At 44.8% G+C, this 26,332-nt stretch overlaps 1 protein-coding gene across 3 annotated transcripts in view; it reads left to right on the forward strand.

Annotated features, from left to right (window-relative positions):
• Positions 1-26,332, forward strand: part of PPP2R5E (protein phosphatase 2 regulatory subunit B'epsilon) — a 177,400-nt gene that overhangs the window by 82,820 nt on the left and 68,248 nt on the right. For all 3 annotated transcript variants that reach the window (XM_089322682.1, XM_070065059.2, XM_070065058.2), the window contains exon 3: positions 13,932-14,128. In XM_089322682.1, coding sequence (XP_089178808.1) covers positions 13,932-14,128 — 197 coding nt within the window. The remainder of the gene's footprint in view (positions 1-13,931; positions 14,129-26,332) is intronic.

A 26,332-nucleotide genomic window follows, 5' to 3' on the forward strand; every position in this document is an offset into this window, starting at 1 on the left:
AGGAGCTAGCAAGGAGAGAAGATAGAGCAGAGAAGAGGAGAGAGGAGAGCAGAGCCGAGAGAGAAGAACCAAGAGCCAAGAGAGCACGTGTTCAGGAATAGGCCCTTTTAAAACTTCGCCTGAGGGCGGGCAGGGAAGCAGGAGCAGCACATCCCATTAAGTGGGGGTGGAGCCTGGCTCAGGTAGCCGGGCCACGCGGTCACCTGGCCACAACTGCGCCAGTTTCCTAACACACCTATCGCATTTACTTTTAAACCTCAAATCATACAGTTAAAAAAGCTGCAGGTTTGCCTCATTCTGCTGCGATTCCTGCGGCTGTTAGTCCTAGAGAGCAAAAGGAAAGTAGATAGGCCATTTTTATCCCTGTGGATCTCTTGGGGAGGGCCCTCAGGAACTGAGATGCTTAAATAATGTGCTCTTTCATGGTCGTTTGTTTATGTTAGACCTGTCAGCGGGGTGTTAAGTGCTTGCTGAAAATCATTTTATTAATTTATTTCTTCACCTTGTCTTTTTGAAGACTTTTGTTGCTCATGTTTCTGAAATGGGCCTTCAGTGATGCTGGCTCTCAGGCATATCCTGGAGGTTGTTTCGTTAATTCTTTCTTACTGATTAGGATTTTATGAGTTGAAAGTCAAGTGCAGAAGACAAATTATGAGGGTTCTAAATAGATAGGCTTTGTCTAATTGATATTTGACATTACTAGAATACAATTTTTGCAGAAATTTAATGTTCCTAGAAATGCTTCAGTTTATTTAAATATATTTAAATATATTTTTTAAAAATGATTTTGAAAGTATGCCAAAAACAGTAAAAAATAACTGTTCCTAGACAAAACGTAGTTTTTAAAAAATCTTTAAAATTTTCATTTTATTTGAAAGACAGAGATCTTCCATTTGCTGGTTAACCCCTGAAATAAATGTCCCTAACAGCCTGGATTGTGTCAGGTTGCAGCCAGGAGCTAGGAACCCTATCCAGGTCTCCCAGTGGGTGGCAGGGACCCATGTACTTGAGCCATCATCCGATGCCTACCAGGGTGGGGCTGGAAATAGAAAGCAGAAAGAGTACTCAAGCCAGGCACTTGTGTAGGGGATAGGAGTGTCCCAAGTAACATTTTGCCTACTGCACCGAGCACCTGCACTCAGAAGGCAGTTTTAATAAGAGTTATAAAACAGGAAATTGATTCCATACAGTACGTTAGAGATACTGGATAAATGTTCTCAAATGAATAACTTTTTCTTTGAAAAGAACTTTCCAGGGGCTGGTGCTGTGGCACAGCAGGTTAAAGCCCTGGCCTGCAGCACCGGCATCCCATACAGATGCTGGTTTGAGTCCTGGCTGCTGCACTCTGATCCAGCTCTCTGCTGTTGTGCCTGGGAAGGCAGCAGAAGATGACCCAAGTGCTTGGGCCAGCACAGCCACATAGGAGACCCGGAAGAAGCTCCTGGCTTCTGTCTTTGGTCTGGCCAGACCCAGTCGTTGTGGCCATTTGGATAGTGAAACAGCAGATGAAATCTCTCTCTCTCTCTGTTTGTCTCTACCTATCTCTGTAACTCTACCTTCAAATAAATGAAATAAATTAAAAAAAGAAAAGAACTTTCCACCCTATAATAAGTGACTTTTCCTTTAATCCTTACCTAATTCTCAGTGAACTCCATTTTCTGAAATGACAGTTAAGGAAACTCACTCAGGGAGTCAGTAGCTTGCCTGGTGCCCTATAGTAGACAGAAAGCCATGATCCTTAGTTCCGGACCAGAGTCCTTGAACGCCCCTCAGGGCCGGGATGATCTGCAGACCCTATCCCTCACTCCTCTGTTCCTGCCGCCGCCCCCTTCCTTGCCAGCTCCAGCCGAATGCAGGGCTTCGCTGTCATGAGACCCCGCAGATGCTCCCTCCTGCCAGGGTGCTGTTGTGCTGCGTCCCTCTGCCGGGGGTGCTTCTTTCCCGGCGTACCGGCCCACCTTGGCTTCCTGAAATGCCTGCTCTTCTGGCATCTCCCAGGTGAACACTGTTCAGACTGTACTCTGCAGTCCCTGCAGTAGTCCTGCTTGCCTGGATGCTGTTGTCCTTCAGCACACACCAGGCACTATCCCTGATCGTCTTTCCTTGCTGCTGTTCGTCTCCTCCTGCATGATGGAATGTTCCAGATTGTGATGGCCTTCCTTGTGGAATCCTGGCGGTACCTGACATTCCATGGGTGTTCCATAAATGTTGGGTGTGGGCGTGAAGGCATGAATGAGTGCAAAGCCCAGACCCTTTGCACTGGGCTGTCCCGTATTCCACCTGGTGGTGATGGCTTGGCAAGCTCTTTATTGTAACTGTGCAAGGCATTTCCAGGTTATGCTGCTCATTGATGTGGTAGCTTCATCTTCTTTTTTTTTTTCCCTCTGTTTTTCCTCACATCTTTGAATAGAAAACTTTCTGTTTATTTTTAAATATCAGCTGGATTTGTTATGAAGTGTTAGAAAAATAAGGCATACTTTTACTGGATATTTGTCGGGGGAGATAGTCCAGAAAAGCAAGGAACTGTGGATATTTTTTAGTTAGATTTTTAAAAAAAATTTTATTTGATTTGAAAGGCAGAAAGAAAAAGAGGACAGCACACATGTACATATATACACACACAGAAAGAGAGATCCTCCATCTGCTGGTTCAGACCCCAATGGCTGCAATAGCCCGGGCTGGGCCAGGCCAAAGCCAGGAGCCTGAAGCTCAGATGGGAACTCCCACGAGGGTGGCAGGGACCCAAGTACTTGAACTATCATCTGCTGCCTCCAGGGTGTGTATTGGAAGAACCTGGAATCAGGAGTGGAGCTGGGTCTTGAACTCAGACATTCTAGTACAGGATGTGGGCTCCGAAGGGGTGTCTTAACTGCTGTCCCTTTCGTTAGATTTTTTAAAAGTTAGATGTCCTTTCTTCTTTTTGTGTACATAAATGTATCATTAAAAACCATCCTAGTTTTTTATCTGCATTTGATGACTTGGCATTTACAATATACTAGGAAATATTTTATTTTATTAAATATGATAAGCTTTTCCTCTATTCAGTATAATTTTATTTTAAGAGAGTTAAAGTTCTATTTTAAAATTGAAAACATTGGGAAATGAGTCCTATTAAATACATAGGACTTAAGTAACATTTATTATATACTTACTGTATTCCAGAAACTCCTGCTAGGGACAGGGCTTTAAAAGAACACAGACAACACATGAGAGGCACTGACTCCCCCCACCGCACCCACCCCAAAGAAACCTTTTATTTAAGGGATACAGACTTCATGCATTTCATAAGTACAACTTTAGGAACATAGTGATTCTTCCCGTCTTATCCACACTCCCACCCCTCCCCCTCCTCCCACTCCCACTCCCACTCCCACTCCCACTCCCATTCTCTACTAAGATCCATTTTCAGTTAACTTTATACATAGAAGACCAACTCTGTACCAAGTGAAGAGTTCAACAGTTTGCACAGAAAAGCAAACTGTTCCTCAACAGTTGAGACAAGGGAGTTCAGTCATTGCATCTCGAAGTAATTTCAGTCATTGCATCTCAAAGATAATTTCACTTCTTCTTTCTATTTTTTAAAAACTTAATTAACTTTAAAGGAGCACCCAAGAATGACATCTTTTGCGAGCACTTAGACATAACTATAACTTATGAGACATATGAATATCTTCTATTTAATACATTAAAAAAATTAAGTCCTTGAGAATGAGTTTTATCACAATTAAGGAAGCACCTAAGAAAACAAGCAATGGAGTTGGACACTTAGGCATAACTAAAACTTATAAAACATACGAATATCCTCCACTTTATACACTAAAACAAAATAAATCTTTGAGAAAAAGTTTTACTGTTAACTCTCATAATCCAGGTCTTTAAAGACCGAGGTCCTGCATGGGAAGTTAGTGCACAGTGATTCCTGTTGTTGATTTAACAGTTGACACTCTTATTTATGACATCAGTGATCGCCGAGGCTCTTGACATGAGCTGCCTAGGCTATGGATCCTTTTGAATCCACAAACTCCGTCAGTATTTAGACAGGGCCGTAAGCAGAGTGAAAGTTCCCTCCTCCCTTCAGAGAAAAGTACATGCTTCTTTAATGACCACTTCTTTCCACTGCAGTCTCACCCACAGAGATCCTTCATGTAGGACATTTTTTTTTTTGCCTCAGTGTCTTGGCTTTCCATGCCTGAAATGCTCTCAAGGGCTTTTCAGCCAGGCCAGAATGCCTTCAGGGCTGAATCTGAAGTAAGAGGAGGCACTGATTTATAAAGACAAAGTCTCAGTATAGTGTGGCAAGTGCTTGGGTAGAGGTGTATATAGGTGTCACAGGGATCTTGCTTTGAACAGTTTTCCAGGGACTCCGTGGCTGCCCTCCCTCTCTGGCAGCAGAGCATGGGATTGTCTTCTCAGCTTGTATGTGATCTGAAGGCACCTAGAGTTAGTAGAAACACTGAAACAAAGAAATAATGTGGGGGCTGGTGCTGTGATGTAGCAGGAAAAGCCACTGCCTGCAGTGCCAGCATCCTATTTGGGCGCCGGGTTCTAGTCCTGTTTGCTTCATTCGGATCCAGCTCTCTCTGTGTAACTCTGACTTACAAATGAATAGATAAATCTAAAAAAAAAAAAAAAAAAAAAAAGAAAGAAAGAAAGAATGTGGCTCAGGAATTCTGAAATCCAAGCCTGTGGAAAAGTTGTTTGTTACTGGTTAGGCAAAGTAAAAAAGAGACAAAAAGGAAAGGCTAGGGGAGATAACACCTTTGTGTGTGTGTGTGTGTGTGTGTGTGTGTGTAGGATTTCCAAATTCTGTTGCTCCCCTCCCCCCCAAGATTTATTTATTTGAAAGGCAGAGTTAGAGAGAGAGTGAAGGAGAGAGAGAGAACTCTTCCAGCTGTTGGTTCACTTCCTGAATGGGTAAGATGGCTGGGGATGGGTTAAGCCAAAGCCAGGAGCCTGAAACTCCATCCAGGTCTCCCATGTGCGTGCATGGGCTCAAGCACTTGAGCCATCTTCTGCTGGCTTCCCAGCTACATTAGCAGGGAGCTGGGTCAGAAACAGCAGTCTGGGCTTGAACTGGTTGGTGCTCATGTGGGCTGCCAGCACCCAGGTGGCAGCTTACTCTCTCTATCACAACGCCGGCCCCACATTCTGTTTTTTAAAGAAAGATAGGTTATCTTTTATTGAGAGATTGTCCTTTCTGTTAAAATGTTCTTTCCTGTTTATGAGATTACAGTCAAATTAAATGGTGGCTAGCTCTCAAAAACTGTCTTCTAATAATTTTTTTTTTTTAATTATTAGAGAGGTAGAGAGCGAGCGAGCTACCCTCCCCTGGTTACTTCACAGATTCCTTCAACAGCGAGGGCTATGCAGGCCCAAGCTGAGAACAAGGGACACAATGCAGGTCTCCCATGTGGGTGGCGGGAACCCAGTTACTCGAGCAGCCAGTGCTGCCTGCAGGAGTCTGCAGTGGTGGAAGCTGGAGCCAGGAATCCGAACGAAGCACGCTGAAGTGGGATGTGGTCTTCTCAACTGTCCCCCTCAACCCTTGCTCCTAGGGCTTTCATGTTGTTTCCTTTTGCTTCTGTTTTTAAAATGCCTTTACCTGGAAAAAGATCGCCTACCTGCTCTTTTTTGGGGGAGGGGGAGTAGGGGATATGGGTACGTAAAATCCTCGAAACAGGGACCCTGCAGCCTGGATACTGAGGAATACTGTCTGTTTCTTGCAGCCCTGTGTTTGGTATAGCCTAGCAAACTCTAGGAATTCCTTGTAGAAATGAGGCCCTGCTCTCTTTGCTCCTGGAAAGAAGCCCTTAGGAAATGAATTAATAATAGAGACGTTGACAGTGCCAGTCAGAAAGGTTTCGGGAGCTTCTGTCCTGTGGTGAGCTTGGTGGCAGCAAAGTCATTTACACCTATAATTAGGGGTGGATCAATTTTTAAATATTTAATTTCTTGTGCTGACAAGTTGCAGTGTCTGTTTTGGCATTAGAAGATAGAACATGAGAGATAGCTAATGAAGTGTTGGAAACAGAAATACGTGTCAGAAGAGTGTGTGTGTGTGTGTGCATGCGTGTGTGTTTCCCCTCTGTTTATTCTGGTTGAACACAGGGTCAGAATAATGGGAAAGCTCTGAATCAGCGAGGCTGCCGAGGCTGCATTAGTCTGCATTAGTGACCTTTGGGCTTTGCTGATGCGTCAGAGAGCACAGGTTTGTTAGCTGTTAGGAAAGGGAGACCGGTGAGCTCCATCAGAGTATATTAGTAAGTACATGTTGACTGTCTAAGCTGAGAAGATAATTAAATATTATTATTTAAAGCTTTATCATTATGCTGCCGAAGAATTTTTTTAAAGTGGGTTTTGATCTGTTTAACAAAAATTAATTTATTTGAGAGAGAAAAGAGCTTCTGTCAGATAGCTCACTCCCTAAATGCCCACAGTGGCTGAGCTTGAGCCGCAGCCAGGAGCTGGCAAAGAGTTCAGTTCAGGGCTCCCGTGTGGGTGGCAGGAACCTAACCACCTGGACTGTCACGGCTGCCTCCCATGGTCGGGTGTAGCAGGAAGCTGGGGTCAGGATCCAGATCTGGGAATTGGACCCAGGGATCCCTTAACTGTTAGGTAAAACGCTGGCTCCCCTTCTAGCCGTACACAAACAAAATACCTCAGTTCATTACTGTTGCTTGTAGTTACGCTGCTGTGCGGAAGAACACCAAAACTTCCTCCTGTTTAACCGTAACTTAGCGCCTGTTAGTTAACTGTCCTACGTCCCTCCCTCGCTGCTTCCCTTCCTCTGTCCCGGCCTCTGATATCTACCCTTCGACTCTCACCTGTGAGATCAACTTAAAAACTTGTTTATTTTCATTTTATTTAAGAGAGAGAAAAACAAAGAATCACACACACACAATCTTCCATGTACTGGTTTACTCCTCACATGCCCGCAGTAGTCGAGGCTGGGCTGGACCAAAGCCAGCACCCAGAACTCAGTCTTGGTCTCCCATGTTGGCGGCAGAGACCTGGGTATTTGTGCCATCGTTGCTGCCTCCTAGGCTGTGCATTGGCAGGAAGCTGGATTGGAAGTGGAGTAGCTGGGACTTGAACCAGGTTCTCTATTGTGGGATGCAGGTGTTTTACCTGGCATCTTCACCTCTGGACCAAATGCCTGCTCTGAGATCAACTTATTTTTAAAAAATATTTATTTGTGTGAAAAGCAGAGGGATAGAGAGAGGGAGAGAAATCTTCCGTCTGCTGGTTCACTCCTGAAATGGCTGGTGCTTCTCTTTGCTGCTTTCTGAGACAGCTTTGCAGGGGTCTGGATTGGAAGTGGTGTAGATGGGGCTGGACTGGCACTCTGATATGGGAGGCCAGAATTGTAAGTGGGCAGCTTAACCCTTGGTGCCATAGTGTGGGCCCCGATGTTTTTAGATTCCACATATGGGTGAGATCGTGCTGTACTTGTGTTTCTGTGCCTGGGGCTTATTTTGTTCAACATAGTGATTCCACTTCCATCCATGTCATAGCAGTTGATGATGGGATTTCATCTTTTTACGGCTGAACGGTATTCCACTGTGTATTTCTCCGTGTAGTACGCTGTACCTCCATTGTTTTCCCCAGTGGCGAGAGTAAGTTATGTTCTCACCCACAATGTGCCGAGGGTTCTCTTTTCTCCATATCTTTGTATCAGCACATGTTTTCTTTTGCCTTGGTAACAGGCATTTTAAGAGTTGCGAGGTATCAGGAGTTCTCTCTCTGTGTTTTTAATGTGCACTTCCCTGATGCTTAGTGATGCTAAGTGTTCCTTCTTATAGCCGTTAGCTGGATTGTTTAATTTTTTTGTATTAACCACGTGTCATGTGCGTGTTATTTGCAGATGTTTCTCCCATTCTGCAGACTGTCTCGTCACTCTGTTGATTGTTTCCTTTGCTGTGCAGAAGTTTTTTAGTTTGGTGAAATCCCATTTGTCTATTTTTGCCTTACCTTACTGTGCTTTTGGGAACTGACCCTTCCCTCCTCCAATTCCTGGAAACACTGGAATATGAGTAGTGACCACTCTGAGGAGTTCTGGGGGTCAGCAGGCATAATGTGTGTCAGGAGCGTAGCACAGTGCTCTCCAGTGGTAATGTTCATTATCGCCCACGTTCTTTTTACCTAGCGTTTCAGTGCTGTTGGCTTTTCTGCATTTCAGTTGTTTGCTGTTTGATTAATACCCACACCTTGGTCTCACCCTCTTGATACCATTGTAGGTTTGCTAGCCATTCTGTGAAGCCTGTTTTGAATCCATCCTGTCCAGCTCTCTGCTGTGGCCCGGGAGTGCAGTGGAGGATGGCCCAGGTGCTTGGGCCCTGCACCCCATGGGAGACCAGGAGAAGTACCTGGCTCCTGGCTTTGGATCAGCGCAGTATGCCGGCCGCAGTGGCCATTGGAGGGTGAACCAACGGCAAAGGAAGACCTTTCTCTCTGTCTCTCTCACTGTCCACTCTGCCTGCCCCCCCCCCCCAAAAGAAAAGAAAATGTGCTAATCATAAGCGAAGTGTCTTTCAAGCCTCCTGATAGATTGGAAAGAGCCCTGAAAGCAGCAAATATACTTTGACTTATTTATACCCAAGGCCAAGAAGAAACACTTTCACTGTTATAGATGTTTCTAGGGTCCTTCCCCAGCTTGGAGCCTGAAAGCTTTCACTGCCAGCTTTAAGTAAACTGAGAGAGGAGGAATTTCAAAGGTTGAAGGGGATGAAGGAAGGATTTTAAAGTTCTTCCTTTAAAGACCGTGGTTTTCACACACACACACACACACACACACACACACCCGGCATTAGAATCACCTGAGGCACTTTCATAGACTACAGACACCCAGGCATGGAAGCCCCACAGCACAGCATGGCTGCCACCGCCACCGCCACTGCCACCGCCACTGCCACCGCCACCGCCACTGCCACCGCCAGTTTTAAATCCACCGCTCTGAGCACAGCAATAAAGTGATTAGCATGGGCAGTGCTTCTTACATACTTTAGCTGATGGGTTAGTTTATTATTTGCTTATGCACTTCAAAGTGTCTTCTATAATCACTGTACTGTGCTCAACTGTTTCATAGGACATAAAATCTAATTTTTATAATTTGATTTCATCGTAAAGGTTTATGGTTATCTCCTTGTTTTGATAAAATGTTGGTTACATCTATGATTTATTGGGTGTTAAAAGCCATTCCTAATGGAAAGATAGTTCCACTAATAAAATGGGATTTCTTTTTTGGTTTCCTGAAATATATATGCTATAAAAAGGGAATGCTGCCCGTATCTGTATTCCCAAGTAAAATTAGTAGAAAAGATTTGAATGGACCATGTGGTGGGCAATTAGGCAGTTCACCACATGTGCGAGTGCAGCTTCCTTTAGTCTTTGAAGACTGGATTTACCTCGTATTTTAAGGTTTTTCTTAATTTTCTGTAGGCTGACTCATACCTCGTGGCAGTTAGCTTCTCGTGGATTTAGTTGATGTTTCTGGAGGGTTGTTTGTGAGGGACTGTTCACATAGGTGGTGGGGGTGGCACAGTCAGGAAGGTTCTCAGGGACCAGGAGGTCACTGTGCTCCTCTTGTCGCCTCCTCGCTGTCCTTGTGAGAGCCGGAGAAGTGGACGTAGAGCTGAGTGAAAACTAGTTCATTTGGAAGGATTTTAGCTCAGATCTTTTTTTATTTTATTTTATTTTTATTTTTATTTTTTTTTACAGGCAGAGTGGATAGCGGCCGGTGCACCACGCTGATCCGAAGGCAGGAGCCAGGTGCTTCTCCTGGTCTCCCATGGGGTGCAGGGCTTAAGGACTTGGGCCATCCTCCACTGCCTTCCCAGGCCACAGCAGAGAGCTGGCCTGGAAGAGGGGCAACCGGGACAGAATCCGGCGCCCCGACCGGGACTAGAACCCGGTGTGCTGGCGCCGCTAGGTGGAGGATTAGCCTAGTGAGCCGCGGCGCCGGCCTCAGATCTTTTGTATAGGAATATAAGTATAATTTATAAACATCCATTGAATAATAGTATAAATATTGTATAATTCATAACATTATAAAAATACAATGTTAAATATTAAATGATCATATATAATATAAGTGTTATTCAGTAGATGTTCAAATAATGTCATAGCTCAGTTTCCAATGCAAACATGAATATTGTATAAAATATTTATTCACTGTATTTGTCTACCCAGGTGTATTTTCTTTAAAGATTTTATTTATTTGTTTATTTGAGAGTAGAGTTACAGACAGTGAGAGGGAGAGACACAGAGAAAGGTCTTCCAATCTGCTGGTTCACTCCCCAGATGGCCGCAATGGCCAGCGCTGAGCCGGTCTGAAGCCAGGAGCCAGGAGCTTGTGCCTAGCTGTGGGGTGGAATCAGGCGTTCCCTCCGTGGAGCACACTCACACCAGATGCCCGAGTCGCGCTAATGACCTTCACAGCGCTACAGAAGCACGCATCGATTCCTCGTTACTTCCGGTTATGGCTCCGGGAGGCCCCCTCCCTGGGGCAGGGCTGGTGCGGGCTGCAGGTTTCCATCGGAACATCCAGGACAGCATCACCCGCTGCCTGCTGTGCTTTGGGATTTGAAGATAGTTGGTACTGTCTTTCCTAATCTCCATGTGTTTCAAATGTTTATAGTTTAGTTTTTCTTCGACTGTAAGTTTTGCTTCAGATGTGTTCAGATTTTCAGGTATCTGAATTAGGAGGCGAGTGATTGAGTTGTTTAGTGTTACTGCTTTGTGGTCAAAATGTACTCACTGTATGATCTTTGTTTTGTCATTTATGGGCTTTTCTTTGTAGCCTAGTTCCCGATCCTTTTATAAATGTTTCTTTAAAGAGGATTTTTGGATCTGCTTCTGGGACTGGTTCCATAGACACTGAACCTCTCTTAACGTCGTTGAAAGTTTCTGGACTGCTCAGACAATGTGTCTTCACTGGGTGATCCTACCTTCTCACTCCACATCCTACTGGGACAGGGCACACAGCCAAGGGGCTTGGCAGTGTGGGGCAGTCGAGGGCCAGCCATCAGAAGAAGGGCCCCTTACCTGCAGAGTTGGTGCTTGGGTCCTCCTTGAGTGTGAATGAGCTTTTTTTTTTTTTTTTTTTTTTTTTTTTAATATTTTCTGTAAAGGAATGGCCTATTTAAGGGAATGCTGTCCCTTCTTTTTATGTTGGTTTTGACTGCTTTTCTCAGCTTAATGGAGGGAAGTCATTTTAGAAGAATGTAGTCTGTAAGAAGGGGATGAAGCGTGGCTTTTGCTGTCTGTGAATCTTTGGGCATGGGTTAGAGGCGAGGTAGGGAAGAGGTTCTTCATGTTGCGTTAGGAATGGGCACACCAGGGCTGGATTGGCTCATTTCTCTCTGCTTTTCTCTCCTCTGCTGTCTTTGCACACACCCTGATTTCTGGAGTGCAGTGTTACTCTGGCCCTTCACTGTTTGAGTGGTGGTGAAGAATCTGGGCTGGGGAGCCAGCCTGCTTGGGTTTGAATCCTGTCTCCCCTGCTTATAGCTTTGTGACTTGGGCAAGTCACTGAACCTCTCTGTCTCACTATTGAAATGGAGGTAGCACCTACTACATGAGGGTTTTAGTAGGGATTAAATGGATATGATCATTATACATGCTTAGAATAGTTCCTAAGAAGTATACCCAGTATGGTCAGTAAATAGAAACACTTACTGTCACTCCCTCAGCTGCTGGATGGCTTGCTTCACATTTGTCTCTGACATCCATTTGCATAAATTAGGAGTGAATTTCAAGTGCAGAACATTAAAATAATGGTCTAAATGGGTCTTTTTATTTGACAAATACATGAATCTCTTGAGTGTTATTTTGGTGACCATACATGCTGTTTTCAGAGAAAAGGCTATCATTTTATAGATGTTTTCATAATTTATGTATGCTGAGTTAAGCAGTTCTTCATGTAAGATGGTCTGGCTTTTTGGCTTTAAGTTACTGTATCAAAAATTTGATAATTAAAATTTCCCTTGAAGCTTTTAACCTTGAACTAATAATACTTTAATATGATTTTTCTTGTTCTTTTGCAGCATCACAAGTCTGATTCAGCTTTTGGGGTGTGGGGTCTGATTCAGAACTCAGAAGATCTCACTGATTCCCCGTGATGGTCCTGTGCATGCATTAGACATGGTTAAAGATACACTGTCATGTTCACAAGCATGGTTTTGTTCATTGTTTCAAATACTAAAGCAAGTAGAGTCCCAAGAGAAAGCTTGGTCTAATTCAGTTTAGTCCTTATAGTCTAAGGCTACATGCCTTAAAATGGATTAAATTGGGGTGTATAGGATAAGATAGATATCACACTGAAAACTAAATTCTGAACTATTTGACAATGAGACACTTTAGACTGCTTAATAATTTCTAAGTTTACAACTTGTTTTTGCCAAGAGTAGCAAATTTGCTGTCAATGCCTTCAAAAATGTTGACTGTTTTTTGTCCCCTAATATCTGGTAGAGAAATTCTGTCCTCTCCCATCCAGGCTCACCTTGACAGTACTTGTGAGAGGTTACTTGTTACTCCGTGGATCATGTGTGTAAGGAGGGGCGGGGGAGTGTGGAGAGGAGACGCTGTGAATACGAGGCAGGCCCTCACACTCCTCTGCTATGGCTGCTGGTGGCTGGCAGGTGGGTGCTGTGTGGTGTTCCAGTGCCTGCCACGGAGCAGGTGGCTGGTGCTGTGAGGTGGCTTCTAGTAAAGCATTTACTAGAAGGCTGGGAACTGAGAGCAATTGCAAGTGACTGGCCAATTGCTGTTAAAGTCCTTCTGGGGTAGTACCCCGGGAACGTGGGAGTGCGGTTAGAGACCTGGGCGTTGTGCCCAGCTCCATAACTCTTTCATTGTGGGCCCTCAATTATTGTCTCTCTCTCTCTCTCTTTTTTTTTTTGAAAACCAGGAGAATAATAATGCCACCTGCCTGCTTTGGAAGGGTGTTCTGAGGATTAATGAGTTAAGCACCTTAGATGAAGGCAGAGCCTACTGTGGTCATAATTTCATTGTCTCTCCAGGAAAGCTCCAGTTTGGGGAATAAAGTGGTGGGAAGGAGGGATGAAGAGAGTGGGCTGCGGCAGCTTAGTTTGTGTATTTCAGGTCCAACTGTAGACCGCATTCCTTTCCAGCAGGAGAATTTTAACTAACCTAAACTTTCTGTGTATTCTTTTAGAAATTACTCCAAGCCACATGTCTGACCTGCTGTTTGTGGGCAAAAGAACAGATGTCTATTCTGAGAGCATATTAATAAAGATGTTTGTGGTTTTCTTTCACCGTAAAGGAAGCAAATAGGTCTACAGACAGCATAGATTTAAATGGAGCTTGCTCTCCTTCCCCCACCACTGATAATGCTCTTTTGGAGAGAGTTGGTATTGTTTTATTTTGTTGATTTTTCAAGTTTGACAAAGAAACTTCTTAGAGATCAAACCAAACCAAACAAAAATATCAACATACAGCAATTGCTTCAAATACCAAACATGTCAGCATGAAATTAAAATGAATCAACTGACATTTCTGCTTTGAAATATTTTAGTAAAACTAATTTAAACCAGCCGTGAAAGCTTCTGGCTTCACCTTATAAGGGGAAGTTTGACCTTTTTCAGTGTTTTGGATTTCAAGGTATTGACATTGGGTTGTTTTTGGTTAAAATTTGCTTCTACCTTCTAAGGGCTGTTGGGATTTGGGGAATCTGGGATTGAAGCATTGCAAACGCAGGCTGTGGTGTTGGTACAACGTAGCTATCAAAGACAAGGTCTCTACAAGTCATGGCTATGGTATCCCTCCCACCCATGTGTAACTGTTAACAAGAACGCTGTTGTCATGTGAATTCTTATTTTTTTTTGAGCTTGCTTTTGAAATAACTTTCACAGAGAATTCCTGTTACCGAGAAATTGATGACAGACTTACACCATTTCCTTTTTTTTTCTTAGACGTTCCATCCTCAGAGCAGCCTGAACTGTTCCTAAAGAAACTTCAGCAGTGCTGTGTCATTTTTGACTTCATGGACACGCTATCTGATCTTAAAATGAAAGAATACAAGCGCTCCACTCTTAATGAACTGGTGGACTACATTACAATAAGCAGAGGCTGTTTGACAGAGCAGACTTACCCTGAAGTAGTTAGAATGGTGAGTTTCTTGTTTTCGCCGCGGACACCCTTAAGCTACCTCCATAGCGACTCACAGGTGTATTTATTGCAGAGTGAGGTCACCTCCACAAATGAGAGCCAACCTTCTGAGAGCTAAGCCAAAGTAGTCGGCACAGTACTAGAATTGGAAGAGCATGATTTCATGAGAATGAAATCCAGAACTTTTCCACTACCACAGTATTGAAGGAATCAATGACTTCAAGGAATGAAGCCAAGATTGCGAGAGTATGATTGGATTTCTGGCTTTGGAGAAGGAAAAGACGCAGGAGAATCACCAGGAATTTTAGATGTGTGTTTGAAAAATGTTCAAGCCTGTTGGATGTCTTGATTTTTTTCCCCTCCCTATTCATTTTGGTATTAGAAATGGCTTTACGCTTAATAAAACTGTGACTTGCTGATTCTAGTTAGGACCTCTCTTGGCTCTACAGCTAATCCTTCTCTTTATAATCTCCTGGAAATCATGGGTGATGCCTTTTATGATTTCGGAACAGCGGCTTACACTTTGTGTGGTCATTAGGAATTATGAGAAGAAACATAATTAGCATAATATGAGGAATTATGTTCTTATGTGTCAACAAATTATATTGGTTTTTCAAAAGCGGAGCCAAAATGTGATTTTCTGTTGATGTTTGGGGGAGGGTTGCCTTCCTTGGCACCCTAGAAGATCTTGGGTGTAGAGTGCATGCCATTGGTGGGAGGGCCAGAGTGGGAGGAGCTGGTCGCTGGATCGATGAATTAAGCTGCAGCGAACCCAAGGGGTCACTGCCTCATTGGCAGCCCACTGGGAACGCTGGCACACTCGGCTGGGCATCTATGTAGCTTTTCTATTTCGTTCTTACCATTTGTATTCAGCAAATGCAGAGAAGACACATTTGTGATGGAGTGTGTGTGGTTCAGATGTGGGAAGGGGCTTGCATCATCTCAGCTTGAGAAACTGGCCGTTGTGTGAAGGTCCAGTGTATTCCTCAGTTCCATTGGATTTGTTGTGGATCTACCGGAAACTGCTGCTAGAGTGCTTTGTGTTTTAACCATCACCATTGTGGCTCCAAGCAGTGCTCGTTTGCCTGACTGGGCATTGGGCAGTGTCTCGCGATGTTGCTGGTCGTCATAACCAGGTGTGGAAGGAGGGTGCCTCCACCATCCTGTGGGTAGAGTCCAGGTGTGCTGCTGAATGTCCTAGAAGGCACAGGACGACTGCCACAACAAAGGATTTCTGGCCTCAGATGTCGCTAGTGCTGCTATTGAGGAACACCTGGCTCTTGAGTTTGCATGGTGTCTAAAATTCTGAACCTGTTATTGCGAGGGTTTGCTTTTGTCGCCCTGCGTTCTATAGAGTACAGTCCCTTGGTTTTAGCTTACCTCTGTCCCCACCCAACAGATGCACCTTCTCCTTATAACTTTATATATGGATTACTTATTTATCTGTTTTGAAAGGCAGAGCCACAGAGACAGGGAGAGACAGAGAAAGATCTCTAAATGACTGTCACAGCCAGGGCTGACCAAGGTGAAGCCAGGAGTCAGGAACTCCACCCTGGTCTCCCACATGGGTGGCAGAGCCCCAAGTGTTCAGACCATCTTCTGCCACCTTCACCAGGTATATTAGGTGGAGGCTGGACAGGAAGTAGAGCAGCTGGGATTTGAACCAGCGCTCTCATATGGGATACTGGCATCCTAAGCAGTGGCTTAACCTGCTGCACAGAAATGCTTATTCTGCTTTCCTGTATCTTCTCATGGACGGTTTATGACTATATGAGCATCTTTAGGCATATAGGTATTTTTTTTTGTAAACACACAAATGGTGGCGTGCTATAAACATTTTCTGTACCTTACATTTTTCATTTAACAATATGTATGTTAGTATCTATAAAGCTGTCTCATTCCTTTTTTACAGCTATGTAATGTTTCATTATATGAATGTTGAATATCTCTGTATATATATCAGTTTGCTCTGTGAGGGCATCTGTAGATGGTTTGTTTATTTTTAAATACTTTATTTCTCAGTTTCAGGGTCATGAGGAAACTGAGGGGAAGACTGTAGATTTCTCTGTCTTCCTGTCCCCACACATGCACGGCCCTGATTATTAGTACCCCTCACCAGAGTGGTTCCTTTGTCATGGTCCATGAGTCTACTCAGACACACCACTCTGCCAAAATCCATGGTTTACATGAGGGTTCATGCTTGGTGTTGTACATTCTGTAGTTCTGGACAAATGTACAATGACAGGTATCCACCAGTATCTCACAGAGTATTGTCACTAGAAGTACTTTGTATTATTCCACGTCTTCATTGCCCTGGACCCCACCCCCAGCCTCCCGACGACCGCTGATCTTTGTGCTGTCTACAGAGTTTTGCTATTTCTAGCATGTCATACAGTTGCAGGCTGGCATCTTTTACTTAATAACATAAATTGGAGACTCCTCCACATATTTTCCCAGCTTGAGAGCTCGTCTGCTTTTAGTGTGTTGAATAGTATTCCATCGTCGGGGTGTACCAGTGTATCTGTTTACCTGCTGAAAGCCATCTTGTTTGCTTCCAAGTTTGGGCGGTTAGTACAGCTGCCGTAAACATCCCTATGCAGGTGTTTGCGTGGACACTAGTTTTCCACCTGGTATAGTAACGACTCCCAAACTGTCCTCCCACATGGCCCTGCCATTTGCTTTCCTACCAACAGTGGATGAGAGCTTTTGGAGTTGGTTTGTTTTGTGATGGCCCTTTTCCCTCTGTCTCTGACCTCCATGGATCCCCTGCCACATTCTAATTTCATTTTCCCACCAAGGGCTGGCTTAAAGTGCTGCTCTATTTCCTGGGGAAAGGGGCGGCGGGGGTGGAGGTGGTGCTTGATGGAGGGGAGGCCCAGGGCTCGCTCTCTCCTGTCTTCAGTTCCTCTGCTTCTTGAGGACCACCCTTTTGGAGTTTGTTTTCTGCTTTTTATCCGTTTGCACATCTGTCTGATTATCCCTCTCGTGGGGGAACTGGGGCCGGCACATCCGTCTTGGCTCTGCAAATGTCTGCTGGCACGTGCATGCTTGAGGTTGTTGAGGAAGTGCACGGACTCTCTCGTTTCATTTATTTGAAAGGCTGAGTTAGAGGCAGGGACACACACACACACACAGAAATGAATTCCCTCTTAAAATGTATACATTTCAGGTGTTCAGATTGGGACTAGGACATTGGATTAGGTTCTAGTTTTAATCCTAGCATTTAGCCAAATCCAGAAATTCTTTCTTTATTTTAAAAAACAGATTTGTTTATTATTTAAAAGAGTTACAGAGAAAGAGACAGAGTGAGAGAGGGGAGAAGATATTCTGTCATTTTTTTCTTCATGTGTGTAGAAGCACTTTATTATATATTTGAAAGTTTTGTGTCTTCTTACTGAATTATTATTGTTAAATGTCCTTTATTGCTAATAATACTCTTTGTCTTGAAGCCTACTTTATTTTATGTTACCTTGTCCACATTTATCTTCTTTTTTAAAAAAAGATTTATTTGAAAGTCAGAGTTAGAGAAAGAGAGTCATCTTCCATCTGCTGGGCTACTCCCGAAGTGGCTGAACCAGACTGAAGTCAGGAGTTTCACCTGGGTCTCCCATGGGATTGGCGGGGATCCAAGGACTCGGACCATCTTCCGCTGCTTTTTCCAGGTCATTAGCAGAGAGTTGGATTGGAAGTGGGAGCAGCTGGAATTCACCCGTATCTGAATTGCCAAAAGGGGCTTTCTAAAAAGGCCTTTTGGGGGCTTTCTAAAGGTTGGGGATATGTATAAAGCTCTAAGAATGGTCCCCAACACATGGTAAATCCTCAAATATTGTATTTTGATGATTTTGTTATTAGATGCTTGATTTTCAGTCATTGGTAGAACCTACAGCTCCTGTCTATGGACTTGATATGCTCTATCAGCTAGATATGTTGTGATTCTAAATTCCTTTTTTTTTTAAAGATTTATTTTATTTATTTGAAAGAGAGTTACAGAGAGAGAGGTCTTCCATCTGCTGATTCACTCCCCAGATGGCCTCAACGGCTGGAGCTGCGCTGATCTGAAGCCAGGAGCTTCTTCCAGGTCTCCCACATGGGTGCAGGCCATAGCAGACAGCTGGATCGGAAGTGGAGCAGCTGGGTCTTGAACTGGCACCCATATGGGATGCTGGTGCTTCATACCAGGGCTGATTCTAAATTCTTTAACTCCAGTAAACAAACAAACAAATAAAATCAACTCACTATCCCTGGGGTTGGTGTTGTGGCCTAATGGGTAAAGCTGCCGCCTACAACACCAGCATCCCGTACGGGCGCTTGTTTGTGTCCGGGCTGCTCTACTTCCAATCTAGGCCCTTGCTTATAGCCTGGGAAAAGCAGCAGAGGATGGCCCAAGTGTTTGGGCCTCTGCTGCCTACATGGGAGACCCAGATGCAGCTCCTACGTCCTGGCTTTGGCCTGGCCCTCACTGGCCATTGTAGCTATCTAGAGAGTGGACCAGTGGATGGAAAATATCTCTCTCTCTCTCTCTCTCTCTGTCTCTGTCTCTATCTCTATCTCTCGCTTTCTATAACTCTGACTTTCAAATACATAAAGGAATGTTAAAAAAAAAGTTACTACCCCACCTACTACTCTTACTCTTGTTACTATACAACAGCAGCACTAGGAGTTATTGATGAAATGGTAATACTTTTGAAGAAATATCAATGAAGTAATAGCTGGATTTACAAGTCAGAATGAGTAATGACTTGGGGTATGCTATCCGCATTAGTACCCAGAGTCCTTGATCCACCCTGATGTATTTTGAGAGTTGTTTTTTGTGTTTTGATCCACATTGTGCTTTGAGAGTTGGTGGGGGAAGAAAAAGAGAAGAGAGGAAAGTGATCTACATGTGTGGAAACTCGTGTGTGTGTGTGTATGTGTGTGTGTGTGTGTTTAATCTATTTGAAACTACAGAGAGACGTAGAACCAGAGAGAGAGAGGTCTTCCATTCCGCTGGTTCACTCCCCCAGATGACCGCAACAGTTAGAGCTGAACTGATCTGAAGCCAGGAGACAGCAGCTTCTTCCAGGTCTCCTGTGCGGGTGCAGAGGCCCAGGGAGTTGGCCCATCCTCCACTGCCTTCCCAGGCCATAGCAGAGAGCCGGATCAGAAGTGGAGCAGCCGGGACTAGAACCCGTGCCCACATGGGATGCTGGCACTGCAGGCCAGGGCTTTAACCCACTGCGCCACAGCGCTGGCCCCGGAAACCATTTTTAACATTTAAGTGAAGTCTGGGTGCCACTGCAGAGTGGTAGAATTAATAAAGAAAGCTGTTACATGTAAACAAAATAGCATGTAACAAACTTTAGAGGAGTAGTGTGGGACAGCGGAAAGAGCCCCAGAGAGAGAATATGGAAGCCACTGTTCTCGTTTCTCTTCTGCCTAACTAGTGGTGAGATCTTAGCTACGTAATTTCTTCTCTAAGCCTTGATTTCTACATTCAGAAATGGAGGGAGCTGCTGATGCTGTCTCACATCCTCTGTCTTTGAAAACTAACCACTCTTTGATCATCAAAGTGTAAGAAAAGTGTAGAAATTTAGGATGGGTTCTGCCTTTCTTAAAATTGACAGGCATTGTCCAAAGTGGTTTCTTAGGTAAGTGGGTCTAGTGGGAAGATGAGAATCAGGACTCGTTCCTTTCCTTGCATCATCACAATTGGCAGGCAGGCTCTGTCCCTGCAGCTCATTTTTCCCACATTGTGCTAGTGTCTTTTTGGGTTTGTTGCCATGTATCCACTTGAAGGATTGCTTAGAATTTATGACTCTCCCAGTAATGCTGTGTAAATTTTTGTTGACCTGAGCTCCAACTCTATATTTTCTATTCTTCATATTTACACATCTTCATTTGTATCCTTTTTTTTAAAAAAAGATTTATTTATGTATTTGAAAGGGAGAATTAGAGGGAGTGAGGGAGAGAGAGAGAGAGAGAGAGAGAGAGAATGAGAATATCTTCTATTGGCTGGTTCATTCCCCAAATGGCTGCAACAGCCAGGGGCTGGGCCAGGTAGAAGCCAGGAGCTTCTTTCAGGTCTCCCACAAGGGTACTTGTGCCATCTTCTACTACTTTCCCAGGACATTAGCAGGGAGTTGCATTGGAAGTGGAGCAGCCGGGACTTAAACTGGTGCCCATATAGGATCCTTGCATCGCAGGTGGCGGCTTTACCCGCTGTACCACAAATCCAACCCTGTGTACACCTTCATTTTTTAAAAAAAGATTTATTTATTTATTTGAAAGCCAGAGTTACACAGAGAGAGGAGAGAGAGAGAGAGAGAGAGAGAGAGAGAGAGAGAGAGAGAGAGGTCTTCCATCTGCTGGTTCACTCCCCATTTGGCTGCAACTGCTGGAGCTGTGTCCATCTGAAGCCAGGAGCCTGGAGCTTCTTCTGGGTCTCCCACATGGGTGCAGGGACCCAAGGACTTGGGCCATCTTCCACTTCCACTGCTTTCCCAGGCCATAGCAGAGAGCTGGATTGGAAGTGGAGCAGCTGGGTCTCAAACTGGCACCCATATGGGATGCCGGGGCTTCAGGCCAGGGTGTTAACCTGCTGCGCCACAGTGCTGGCTCCTGCATCTTCATTTTTAAAAATGTTTCTTTTGGGGATACTAAGTGTGACATGAAATGTTGGTGAAGGCATTGTAGTTAACTCTGGGTAATATTTTATTAAGTGTCTTAGTTTCATACATTTACAGTTTTGCAGGGGATGGATTTCTTTATGTACTTATTTGAAAGGCAGAACTTCAGAGAGGAAAAAGGAGTAGGGGCAGAGAGAGAGAGGGGAGAGAGAGGGAGAGAAAGAGAGAGAGAGAGAGGGAGAGGGAGAGGGAGAGGAGAGAGAGCATCTTCCATGCTGGTTCCCTCCCGATGGTCACAGTGGGTTGTGAAGCAAGGCCTGACGGAGTGAGTGAAGCCTCTGTTGGGTGAGCATGTGTTTCCAGGTGGCTGAACAAGTGCTGACCAGCGAAAGAGAATCACACAGCACAGAGGAATTCCCCCAGCGCATGGCATACTCCTGGAGACACGGGCATGCTCTTCCCAGTGTGTAAGGGGTGTGTGTTGGAGTGGGTCCAGGTTTGTGTGTGGCAGCTGAAGGTGGTGATGAGGGCTAGATGCTGAGCAGGCCTCGCAGGCAACAGAGAACCTGGAAAGGCATTGAAGCCAGGGGAGTGACAGCTCACGTTTGTGTGTGTGTGTGTTCTAATTTGAGAGTCAGGGAGATAGAGCGAGCGAGCGAGCGAGCTCCTGTCTGTTGGCTTATTCTCCAAAGGCCCACAATGGCGGGGCCTGAGCTGGGGTCAGAGCCAGGATCTTGGAACTCAGTCCAGATCTGCCATGTAGTTGGCAGAGACCCAGTTACTTGGTGCTTTCCCGAGATGCTGGGAGCGGGAGCCAGAGCCAGAAATTGAACCCGAGGGTTCTGATGTGAGGCCGGTGGGTGGGTGGAGCGCCTTAACTCCCAGATTTGAGTTACAATGGCAGTGAGGCACATAGCTTGGAAGGGGCTGCAATTCAAGGCAGAGAGGAATCAGCTAGGGGATTGCTGTATTACAGGTAATATCGAGGACAAAACCAAGTGCAGGTGAGAAAAAAGGGTGACTATTTAAAAATTGATTTATTTATATTTGAAAGAGTTACTGAGAGGGGGAGAGACTGACGGACACACATACACACACACACACACAGAATCTTCTATCTGCTGGTTTACCTCCCAAATGCTGCAATGGCCAGTGCTGGGCTGGGCTGAAGCCAGGAGCCAGGGACTTCTTCCAGGTCTCCCACATGGGAGCAGAGGCCAAAGCACTTGGGCCATCTTCCTCTGCTATTCCCAGGCCATTAGAAGGTAGCTGGATTGGAAGTGGAGCAGCTGGGACACTAGCAACCATATGCGATGCTGGTATTGCAGGCACTGGCCTTACCAGCTGTGCCACAATGCTGGCCCCAAAATGGTGACATTTGAAATTCTCTAAGGAGGTGAAATTGAAGCCGTTTAGCATTTGTGGATGTTTGAAGTGAGAGAGGAGAAGGAGCAGGGGCTAGCCCTGCAATTTAGGTAGTTCATGAAGCCTCTCTGAGGAGTGTTTTGATGTTAACCTTGAGCTTCCTACGGGAGAGCTGGAGATGAGGACTGGTAATTGGCAGCCTGGAGCTAGAACAATGGTGAAACTCTGGGTGATGGCCAAGTATCCTTGGGCTTTAGTGCAGTGGTGCAGAGGGGAGCTAGGAGGTTGAGGAATGGTGAAATGAGAGGAAGTTGGGACGATGACTGGAGCTAATGACTGCACACAGCTGTGGGTCCCTGGGAGCGCTGTCTTCATTAGACCTCATCACACAGGTCATTTGTGTTACTCTTTCCATACTTTGTCTTTATAACTTGGCTTTTCTGGGCTTCAAAGCCTGCTCCATCCCAGCCTGTGGTTAAATCTCTATGTACCGCAAATGGTAGAATATGTGATTTTTCAAGATTGAAGTAGTGTTCAGAGGAAGAACATTGAAGAGTTTTTTTTTTTAAATTTTTTTTCTTTTCTATCGAGATCTTTCCTTGAATCCTTTCTATGGTTTCTTGGCCACCATTAGCTTTGTTTTTTTTCCGCTCTCAAATTATATCCTGTCACTTGGTTATCTGAGTGCTTTATCTTTTGTACACTATTTGCTTTCACTGGAATTCATAACTCTGGTTAGCCTCTTAATGGAATAATATGGTTTTGTGGAAAATTATGAAGCACCAGTTAAAGGTCTCAGAGTCTGCCTACGTGTATTTTTCGTGCTCTGTTAACTTCACTCCCTGCGCATTTGGTTCTAGGACAGAGGGCTTCTTTTCATAAAAGAGCAGAAATCTAGAAGTAGAGGCAGGCGTTAAACTCAGCAGTTAAGACACCATTTATGGTGCTTGTGTGCCACATCAGGGCACAGCTCCCATCTTCTGTCCCCAGCTTCCTGCCAATGCAGAGCCTGGGAGGCAGGGGTGATGGCTCAAGTGATTTCCCCACCATTCATGGGGATGAGCTGGATTGAGTTCCTAGCCTGGCCTTGTGGGAGTTTACTGGTACTGGGAGTGCTCTCTTTCTGTCTCCCTGTCTCTCTGCTTCTCAAGGAAAGAAAGAAAACAAAATAGCTACCAGAGGGGAATATGAAATTTTCATTTTTCTTATTCCTGCATCTGATAAGGAATCCATCTGTACCTGGTGGCTGGCATTGGCCTGGGAGGGAGCTTTTTAGATCCAAAGGAGGTAGGATTGTAGGTAAGCGTTAGTAGCAAAGGAGCTACAGAGGTGGATGGGGTGGCCTGCTTACAAGATTGGAGTATCTGAGAAAGGCCATTTACAAACTGATTAATGGGGGAATTTTGAGGTTATGTCTAAGAGAAGAACCCAAGAATTAGTTTAGAAATTAAAGAATGTCTTGGTGTATAGGAAAAGATGGAAGGTTGGGATAATGAAGGTTGACTGAGGAAGAATTGCTTCTCAGGGTTTGGAGTAGTTAGCACGTGTGGTTGTCAGAGGGTAGAGAAACTGCCTGGCACTTGTCCTCTGAGTGGCCATCTTACACTGCGCCCCTCGGGGTGGGCAGTGGGTGTTGCGGCACAGTGAGTTTCATTTCTGCTTGGGACGCCCCACATCTCATACTGTACTCGGGGCCCTGCCACCCGTGTGGAAGACCTGGATGGAGTTCCCGGCTCTTGGCTTTTCTGGCCCAGCTCTAGCTGTTGAGGACGTTTGACGACTGAATCAGAAGATGGAAGATATCCCCCCCAAATAAATAGATAAATCTAAAAAAATCCCCCAAAACCCTAATATTCCATGCTACTTCAGTTTATGCATATTTAATGTGTATACTTAGCATCTTAGGATGTCCATAATCGGTTTTATAGAGTCACTGAACCCTCTGATGTTAACTACAAAATTTTGTGTTCTGTGTATTTTTTGTGGGAGGAAAAGAAATCATTTGTGTTTGATTAAATTTTCAAAGATCTAGCCGGCTCCAAAATGGATCAGGCTTGAATTTCCCCTGTGTGCAATAGACATCTATGCTGGGTGCTGCTCAGCTGGACAAGGGAAAGGGGCAGAGTTCTTCCTTTCATGTCGGGAGCTGTGAAAAAATGAAGTTGTTAGAACGATTTCAACCTGGGCCTGAGGTGGTCTTTATGGGAAGGCTTTTGGTAGTGAGTGAATGCAGTTTCTAAAATGGCTGTCTGTCCAGATTTTCTGTTTTACCTTGTGTTCATTCTTCTATGTTGTTACAGTAGTTTCACAGTTTATAATTGTGGTCATAGTCATTGTAAAGTTTTATTTACCGAATTTACTTGAAAGCGAGAGAGTGGGGGGAGAGAGACAGAGACAGAGAATCTTTCCCAGATGGATGTCAGGAATCCAACTACAGGCCGCATCACTGCTGCCTCCCAGGGTCTGCAGTGGCAGGAAGCTGGAGCCCCATTTCAGCCTAGGCACTGATGTGGGACTCGGGCTAAACACAACACCTGCCTCTCTGTGAACTTGCTCAAGACCCCTTGTAGTGAACTTTGGGATTAAACGTTCATTTTTCCTTAAAAGATAGTTTCCCTTCCCCTCGCCCAAGTAATAACTTGACATTGGCTTTTTGTTGTTCTTGAATGGGTATTGCTGCCTCTAAACCTCTCCCCTGCCACTCTCCCAGTGTATGGTGATTGGGGCTGTTGTATCGTTTAGACTCTGTCTTCCAGCCAAACTACAGACCCACATGTGATTCTGCCCCCTACGTTCATGTGCTCTTCCATGCCACTTTTCTCCCTGTGACCCTCCATTAAATTTCCTTCTGTCCAGATGCCCTCCTCATGGACTGATATCATCTCTGCGGTACCTCCCCCTCGTATCTTAGACGTGCCCCACCTTTGTACCCTTGGTTGTGGTCCCCTTGGTTATACTCGCAGAACACACCTGGACATTCCAAGGGCCAGGGTATGAATTCAAAATGAGAAGAGTGTTGCTCAGTGGATAGCTGTTTGCACATATAGGTTGAGCATTCCAAAGCTGAAAATTGAAAATCCTAAATGTGACCCTTTTGATTGCTGACATGGTGCCTTAAGTGGAACATGTCATATCCAACCTGATAACGTAATGGGTCACAGTCAGATTGCAGATACGTTAGAAATAGTGTATACAGTTATCTAGGCTGTATTTATAAAGGTATGTGAAACATAAAGGCATTTCATGTTTATCCTTGGGTCCCATTCCCAAGACATGCAAGCATTTCCAAATCTGAGAAGAATCCCAAGAATTTTGGATAGGAGACACTCAGCCTACATTGGACCAGAGCCCTCTTTCCTTGCAGGTGAGCCCGTTGGGCAGCCTGGCTTCGGAGGAAGGGGAGTTCGGTGATTTTCACTTGCCCACCTCCAAGGTGGACCCTGTCATCTGGAAGCACTTGTGTGTGTGCAGCCTGGGCCTTTTGTTGTGGTGCCTGGGTTGGTGGTATAGGTAGACAGACCTGAACCCAGTGCCAGCGCTGACTTAGCTGTGTGATCTTGGGGGTGTCTCCAGCTTTCAAAGGTTGTTGTGAAAATTTAATTACAAAAAAATGCCTGTTGCAGAATAACTGGTAGAATAGCCATTGTTACAGTCGTTACTGTCGTTATCCATAGTACTACCTGATACCGCTGCTCAGTCTAGGGGGATTCTGCGGATGAATTACTGCATTTTGCTGGTTAAAATGAGGTGAATTGCTAGCCTGAATACTTTTTTTTGTTTCTTTAAGAGACTTTATCTTTTCTCTGTTGATTTTATTTTACTTTTTAAGATTTTATTTACTTATTTATTTGAAAGGCAGAGTTATAGGGGTAGGGGGAGATATCTTCCATCCATTGGTTCACTGCCCAAGTGGTGACAAAGAGCCAGGTGCTTCATCCGGGTCTCCCACGTTGGGGGGGGGGGTGCTTCATCCGGGTCTCCCACGTGGGGGGGGGGGCGAGTGCAAGGACTTGGGCCATCCTCCGCTGCTTTCCCAGATGCATTAGCAGTTGGGACTCAAACAGGCGTCCACGTGGGATGCTGGTGTTGCAGGCAGCAGCTTAGCTCGCTGTGCCACAGTGCTGGTCCCTGACTGTTGATTTTAAACGTGCTCTCTGGAAAATTTTATTTTCAAGTCTTATTTGAGAAGACTCCCTGTAAGTCAGTATCTGCTTGTATATGTACGCATATATTAT

The sequence above is a fragment of the Oryctolagus cuniculus genome, chromosome 20 (assembly GCF_051225735.1).
Source record: "Oryctolagus cuniculus isolate XC-2025 breed Fujian yellow rabbit chromosome 20, ASM5122573v1, whole genome shotgun sequence".
Classification (NCBI taxonomy): Eukaryota; Metazoa; Chordata; class Mammalia; order Lagomorpha; family Leporidae; genus Oryctolagus; species Oryctolagus cuniculus.